At 41.9% G+C, this 8,130-nt stretch overlaps 1 protein-coding gene across 1 annotated transcript; it reads right to left on the bottom strand.

Moving 5' to 3' along the window:
- LOC109712763 lies at positions 1,777-7,837 on the bottom strand (the record flags this gene model as incomplete). Its single annotated transcript, XM_020236517.1, has 4 exons — positions 1,777-2,375; positions 2,459-2,536; positions 6,918-7,117; positions 7,201-7,837. Coding segments are annotated over 4 exons (1,338 nt in total), but the record flags the coding sequence as incomplete, so codon positions are not given.

Below are 8,130 nucleotides of genomic sequence, written 5' to 3'. Positions count from 1 at the left end.
AAACATACCAAATATATATTTTCTTTTCTTTTTTCATATATAGTGACCATAAATATTGATGGATCTAAAAAGGCCCTTATTAAACCTATTCACACGCACATACCCATCACATATAAAGTAACTTCTCAAATAGGTCAGCAGAGAAAAAAAAACTCGGACTGCAAGAAAGAAAACAAACACACAATAAGCACAGAAATGGTTTCAGGTGTAAAAGTAATAATTATGAACAGTGACATGTGATGAATCATCAGCTATAACATGCCTCTAAAAACTTGGGGATTTGATATTTGCCAAAGCAACATTAACTATTGTTAGAGCACATAAATTGTATCTAACCATATTCCGAGCCATTTTGCCATGACAATCATAGATACTGCTCTGGTTAATATCAACTTCCATAAACTTGCCTTGGCAGTATCAATGACAATGAACAGCTCCAACTGAAAATGGAAAGGCACAGGATAAACAAGAAATAATAATTCCGCAGCATTCAAATAGAATGAGACCCATCTTTCAGACTAGCAACTAATGGTGAGAAAGAGTATCATTTTATTACAGCTGCCATGTCTAGAACATAAGTTTGCAAGAATTCAAATTCAAACTGGGCTGAGAAAAACGGCAGGGAGAGAAACAACACATCCGAGTTGCGTTCTTTAGCTTCGATGCATACAACAATTCGGTGAAGGTAAAAAGCAAAGAATTCAGTATGCTTAGTATAAACATGGACTACAGGAGGTTTCAGTCTCTTAACACGCTAAGCCCCTTTACAAACACCATGCTGCTGAGTAATCACAGGGGGGTAAAAAAAGGGTTAAACCGTAAGCAAAAGGCAAAAACGGAGAATAGATTTCAACACGACTAGAAAAGGTTTGAAATTGGAATAATTCTTTTCCCAACAGAAAAAAAAAAAGTGAAAGCTTCCGCACTAAATCTGTGCCCCATTTTCGAATAAGGTGGTAGAAACCGAATTTAATTTTTTGCCCTTTTAACCTTTTTTTCTTTCTCTAAGTATAACCTTGCAAAAATGATTGCATTGCACCTAACTGACTTTCTTTTCTTTTCAACAGCAAACTAGTTTACACACAAAGGTCCATAATCTAAACTTTTTTCTCTCTCTAATTATAACCTTGCAAAATGAATTGCGCCTAAATGACTTTCTCTTTTTAAAAAAAATCGCAAACTAGTTTACACACAAAGGTCCACAATCTATTGGGATCAAGTTGAATAGTGTACAATCCCTCTCTATCTATCTTTCAATCTGACTGCTAGAACTGCAGATTATGTTATCAAGTTCCGTACCATCGAAGCCTATTACATGAAGTCATATAGAGCATTGACCTCCTTTTACTCACACTGGCAACGGTAACACCTACATGAGAAACTCTAACTTAAAAAAGTCCAAACAAACAAGAATCTTATATAGTTTTCTTGCAAAATAATCGGAAGAAAGCTTTATTCTGAGGTGACAAATAGCACAGTTCTAAATCTCTAATTTCTTGCAAAATGATCTGAAGGAAGCTTTATTCTGTGGTGACAAATAGCACAGTTCTAAATCTCTAAGTTTTCTATCAGCTATGCTAGAAATGCAACAGAAGAGAGAAAAATAACTAGCAGTTAAGGCATCTTTACAACGTTAAATTTTACCCACAAATTGAACAGCAGGACATGGCGCTCGGCATTTTCAAACAATGGAAGGAAAGGAACGCAACCAGAAAATAACTTCTAAATGGCAAAAAAGTTAAAAGAGGCAGTAATCTACTATTAAAGCATGCAACAGATCTCCGAAAACCACCCCCTCATTAAAATTTGATTGAGCCCTATATAAAAGTCCCATGTGACAGACAAACAGTGTATGACACACCGAATTAGTATGTTTTTAAATAAGAAGTGCGTCACAAAATGCATACCTCCATCAGATCAAGGCAACTTTCCGTAGCAACACAAATAGAAAGCTAAGAATTAGCACCCGAGTGAACACTTGCAGGCGGTGCATGACCACCGTGAGGCCCTCCTCCATAATTGTTGTTGTACATGGAAGAACCGCCAGATCGTCCTCCCCTCCCCCTAGGGTTATAATAGTTTCTCGAATAGTATCCGGGTTCATAGTATTGGCTCCGGCCATTCTGGTAACCATTACCACCACCTCCGCCTCGACCTCCACGACCACCACGTCCATTCAGATAGCCCCTGCGCCCCCCGCCGCTTCCACTGCCGCGGCGCTGACCCTGGTAAGACCTCCGAGGGACATACTGTTGATCTTTTGGATCTGCATCTTCCTGGTTCTGTTCTTCTACATCGGGTTCAAGTGTTTGGTGCTCTTTCTGGGGCAAGGAAACATCATCACTAGACGGACTTACCGAATCCGCTACCTCACCCTGCAAAGGCAAAATTTGATTTGAGTTTGGGGCCAAGTATCGTAGAAGAATGCAAAGTTTGTCATTAAGTTTTTAGTAGATACCATCTTCGGGGCTTCATCTACTAAAGTAGAATGATGATCCAAATGAACATCCGTGTTTTGAAAATCTTCTCTCTCATCCTGGAAGAGAGCACAACAAATCACAAGTTTCTACGTATCACATGACAACTCAATTATAGATAAGGGTTTCCTTCACAAGCTAAAAACCTTCAAGTTATTATTTGCATTTCACTACAGGAAATTAGTAAAGAGAAACAGAACATACAGTGGCTTGACTATTTTATGTGAAAGTATTTTCACACAACATTTCTCATACTTGTGACTAATATGAGAAACACAAAGACTAGCATAGTCACTCTAATTCAATCCACTAAGGGGAAAAAAAGAAGAAAAGTATTATAAAGGGAGCAATCAAAATTCCTGTGGACATGACAAAAAGTTATATCAAATAAAATAAATGTTGATGCCAGCAGATAATGTGATACAATCACAAGACCCTCCGTAACACTGGCTCAAAAGCGGGGGAAAAAAACAATTAGCTTACAAATTATTTGAATTATACATTTAGTGTATTTTATCCCATTTGTTATGTCTAGCCTCTTAGTTTGCAATTATTGGCATCTTGATTTTGTATTTTCCTACTTCAAATTGCTGCAAGTGTTCTAACGCCGCCTTCTCAAGATGATTCAGCCTTCACATCAAGTGCTTGAATACATAAAGATTCGAAAAGACTGCCAAAATTGCTGTTTAATAGTCAAGATTAACCAACTCTCCGATCAGAAATTATTATGAAAAGCAACAAATTGCAACACCAAGAAATAATAAATAACTTACGCATGATTTCACAAAAAGTTTTTAAGCCTGAAATTCCAGGAAAATTTAATGTTTCTGCAAGGCAAATTTTACCACGACAACATATAATTAATGAGGATGAAGATGTTAGATCAAAAGGGGTTAAAAAAAAAAGAGGAAATTGTATATCCACATCTGGCTTTTATTTGATGCACAGGAGATGCTAAAGATCTATTTTCCTATACTAATGCTGGGAGCATCTTTCAAGCTTGCAAAAACATTGTGGTCACAGTCATGTGGGATGCAGTGAAAGAGTAGAAAACAACAATGACAGCATTAACAAAACAAACCAGCACAATAGGACCGGTCATCTCTCAGAACCTAAACTGAGTGAGTTAGTCAGATGATACGACCAAAATTAAGTACACAATTAGCACTAAGTAGCCAGACAGACAAGCAATGAAAATTGCATTGATTTAAGGGTAACTAAGATATGGGATATATCGATTCTCTGCTATGATAGCAAGAGTAAAGTGCTTAATTATCAGGATAGCCTATGGCTTGTTAAAGGCAAAGGATAATGATCAGCTGTTAATTTGTTATAAGAAACAGGAAGCAAAAGTGGGTGAACAACTCTTAATCAACATCTTGTTCTTGTTTACCTACCTGGAATGTGATACATCAGAAGAGAGGTGAAAATTTTGATAAATCATCATTTGATACAAGCAACTCACTCAGAATGTTTCACAGACATTCAATGTTCCAATAAGAATATCAAACAAGACAAAGAATATCAAGGTTATAGAATACAATAGCATTTCCAACAATCAAAGTAGCCGGCAAACAAAAGAAATTTAAAACAAAAATTTAAATTATTGACAAGCGTGTATTAACCAATCTCAAGAACTAAACAAGAAAGAACAAGTACATGACAAAAATTAAAGAAAAGACAAGCTGCAAGAAATTCAAGTAAATATTATCAAGAAAATTTAGGAGCGTATGAACGCATGCGCTTTGATGCTTTAAATGGCTCAAAAATTCAAAAGTGCTTTAAGGCATTCCTCCTCCACTGCATTCTAATTGTGGCGGAGACCGCCTCTAGAGAGAGGTATCCAGCTAATGCTCCTCCAATGGCAGGTTTCACCACCATTTTAAAATCAATAGAGGAAAACTCTAAAGCACTGGTGGATTTTTTTTTTGACCCTCTAACAGCATCAAAGCAGACGTGTTTGGAAAATGCATTCCCAAACAAGCCCTTAATGCACAATATACTCATAACAATAACTGTACAAGTTTCTCAGGACAAATCTTCTTACAAGACCTGGTCGGCAGTGAAAATCATGAAGAGAAGAATTAGGAGAATTTGTTAGAAAACCAACTGAAGAAAGTGCCAATTCCCTAAAAATAATAACATAGGGATGGAATATTTTAATCTAAGACACAACAAGACAAAGAAATGGTTCCAGCGTACCAAGATAACTACAACTTCGTCAAACTACATATATGAGAGGGTCTCCTTTTTTTTTTGAGAGAGCGAGAGAAAGAGAGAGAAATGCCTGTAGGCAAATTCGTTGAAGCTTTATATATTACAGCACATCATATCAAAAGGATTATAATATAGCCATCAGTGGCGAAGAAATCCTTAAAAGTGGAGAGATATAGTTGCACGGCTCCATCAACTGAACCTAGCTGAAGGGAAGATAAGGTGAAAAGCCCCACCTGAAAACCTGGACTCAAGAGTCCAAGAAAAAGAGTACCAAGCCTTGGAGAAAATGGGCACTACATCCAGAGAAGAGTGGAATGTGTCTGTAGTAAGAGAGAGAAAAACCAATACCCAACATAAAAGTGACCAATAGAAAGTCCACATGGGGCACACAGTCCCAATGTTGCTCTGATACTCCTAGATGTCTTGTATTATTGCTTTTATTATTGTTATTTTTAGACGCCTTATACGTTTTAGACGTATGGCGGGTCTGGGTACGCGCCGGGCGGGCTTCCACTGGGTCCCGGGGCGTGACACGTATGGACTTACTAAATCTAAGGTCACATAGGACATTGGAATCATTGACATAGTAAACCTTCACTTGAGGCATAGACTAGACCTATGGGTTGCTAGTGAGTAATTCCATGTTTTCGACATGAGGACTTGATACTTCAGACAGCCTTCGGGTGGGTCTCTGAGAGGAGTCCACCGAAGCCAAGGAGCGCAATGTAGTGGCAGGTATGGTGTTGGTTAACGGTGTTCAAGCAAGAGCTCTTTTTGATACTGGCGCCTCACACTCGTTCATTAACCGATCGTTTACACAAGTGCATGATATTGAGATTAGTCTGGGGGAGAATGTGTGGCGTGTAGAAGGACCCGGACGAGCATTCCTTGTTAGGAAGCGGTGTTTGGCGTGCCCAGTACAAGTAGGTGACTGGATTATGCAGGTCGACCTGTTAATGCTAAAGAGGTTGAAGGAGTTCGATGTCATTTTGGGCATGGACCGGCTCTCGAAGTATTATGTGTCTATCGACTGCAAGACTAGAGTGATCACATTTCGGGAGCCGGGACACGAGGAATTCATGTATCGAGCTTGCAAGAGTTCGTGTTTCGCCGCGACGGTGTCAGCGACAAGAGCGAGGAAGCTAGTTAATAGCGCGCTATTGCACCTCGATGCATGCAAGTCCCATAGCTCATCTAGCACAATGTAGCACAAGAACACAAGCACACATGCATGGTTGCCTTGCGCATTCTGCTGCATTTGCTGACAAACCATCTGCCCTCGTCATGCCAGTGCCAGAACCCAATTTCGGCCAATCAGCGACCAATCCTCCAACCATCCTGTCAAAGCAACTCGCTCTCCCGGCAAGACCAACGAAGAACACTCTAAATCAACCGGATCCCGACCTCAAAAGAATGAAGCGGGAGATCCACCAGCCCAAATGGAAAGAGAAACAGGACCAGGAACAAAACTTAATTACAAGAGAAAGAAAGAAAAGAAAAAACTTGGTTGAGGAGGGTGCTCGGGGAGCAAGAGGGACACAGAAAGAGAAGAAGAAAATAAGAAGAAAACGAGGAGTAGGTGGAAAGTGGTTTTTTTTTGCCCCCCTCGTTTCTTTACAATAAAAATGGTTCCCTTTCTCTGGAGAGAAGGGGGGCGATAGCACATATATGAGTTACAAGTTATGAACTAACTAAATGACAAAATTCACAATGATTATGTACAAAATTCCAAGATTATGCAAACTATAACTGTTTGGCATACTAGCAGCTTTCCAGGAACTGCATGATCAGGACTACTTATGGTCCTTGTTTTAGACAAAATTAGGGAATTGACAATAGATATTGCACTAGTTCAATGAAAGAATGCAAGATAAACTACGAACCCAAGCCCGAAAACCTTCTCCAAAAGTGCAGGAGTGACACTCGTCAAGCAAAATTTGACAAATAAAATTTATCTTACGTATCTAACAAGTTAAAACCTGGATAAGATGGAAACAGTTCTTCCTTCACAACAATCTGTTATTAAGAATATTTGAGTACAATTAAACTAGAAAGCATAGGCGGAGAGAGAGCGAATTATAACGTTGCACATGGTGTACAAATTAAACCTTCAAAGCAACGAAAATATACTCGAAGCAATCAGATAGCACAGCCACAGTCTAAGAACAAAAAAGTAAAATAAATAAACGTAAGACTTCACACTGTAAAGTGGTGAAAGTCAACCTTATCGAAACCATGGGTCGGGCCATCTTCGGCATCAACAGCTGGTGTCGGTACTGTGGCGCTCTCCGGAATCTGCACATGGGATGCACTGCCGAAGTTCTCCACCGCGGCGGCAACATCAACTGGGGCCTTCATCTCCGGCGTCGTGGTGAAATAATCTGATGACAAGATCTTATCCAGCTTCTCCCTCAATCCAGCATCTACGTAACCAACCAAACTCAGGTGAAACCCTAAAACCATTAAAACCAAGAAATAAAAGGCATTGTGCTAAGTTGGCTCATACAGGTCACGGGGGCATCGGGATGGATGGGCCGATCGGATTTGCGGAGCCAGAGCCTGGCGTGCTCGACGCACTCCTTGAGCGCGTCCCTGTGGGAGACGCCGGATCGGGCCGGGCGCGAGGTCACGTGCGCGCCGAGCGCCGAGATCGCGTCCAGATCCTTCTCCCCGAGCAGATCGGTGGCGTCGTCGGTGACGTAGTCGTACGTGAGGCAGCACCCGCGCTCGTGCGTCCTGGTGAGCATCGTCGCCGCGAACTCGCTCTGCGGCTTCACGTCGAACAGGCACCCGAAGTAGAGCATCGTCACCAGGTCCTGCACGGCCCGATCCGAGGGCTTCCCCTCGCCCTCGTCGCCCTCGTCGTCGTCCTCCTCCGTCGAGGCCTCGACCGCGGGTGGAGGGGGCGCGCGGGAGAGCTCCTCGGCGAGCGCGGCGGAGAGGGGTTGTCGGAGCTTTTCGAGCTCGTCGATGAGGGCGGCGACGAGGGGCTTGGAGCGGAGCACCTCCTCCTGCTCCTTGTTTAGGGTTTTGCCCTGGGCGAGGCCCTCCTCCATCTGGAGGATGCGGTTGTACTTCTTGCGCAGGGCGCGGATGCGCTTCGCCACCACGCTCAGCACCGGCCCATCCACCNGCAGTGAACACGGAAGCTCCTGGCTGATGGCCAGTGGTGTAACTCGCGATTCGGTTTGCGCTCCTCATCTGCTATGATCATGAATAATATGTGCTTGGCTGCTTGCTATAACCGCAGTTGTGCAAGAGGTGATTAGTGGTCTCGAGTTCGTCTTCGCATAAAACACAAGTCAGCTCGCTCATCCAACCTCTCCTCACTAGGTTGTGCTTAGTCAGCATCCTGTTCCTTAGGAGCAGTCCTATAAATATCTTCACCTTACTGGGATTTTGAGCTTCTGGATCTGAAGACGGGTAGGGTCCCTCA

Source organism: Ananas comosus, linkage group 7, assembly GCF_001540865.1.
Source record: "Ananas comosus cultivar F153 linkage group 7, ASM154086v1, whole genome shotgun sequence".
In the NCBI taxonomy this organism is placed as follows: Eukaryota; Viridiplantae; Streptophyta; class Magnoliopsida; order Poales; family Bromeliaceae; genus Ananas; species Ananas comosus.
The sequence above is the reverse complement of the archived record's forward strand: the minus strand, read 5'-3'. Positions and strand labels throughout refer to the sequence as shown.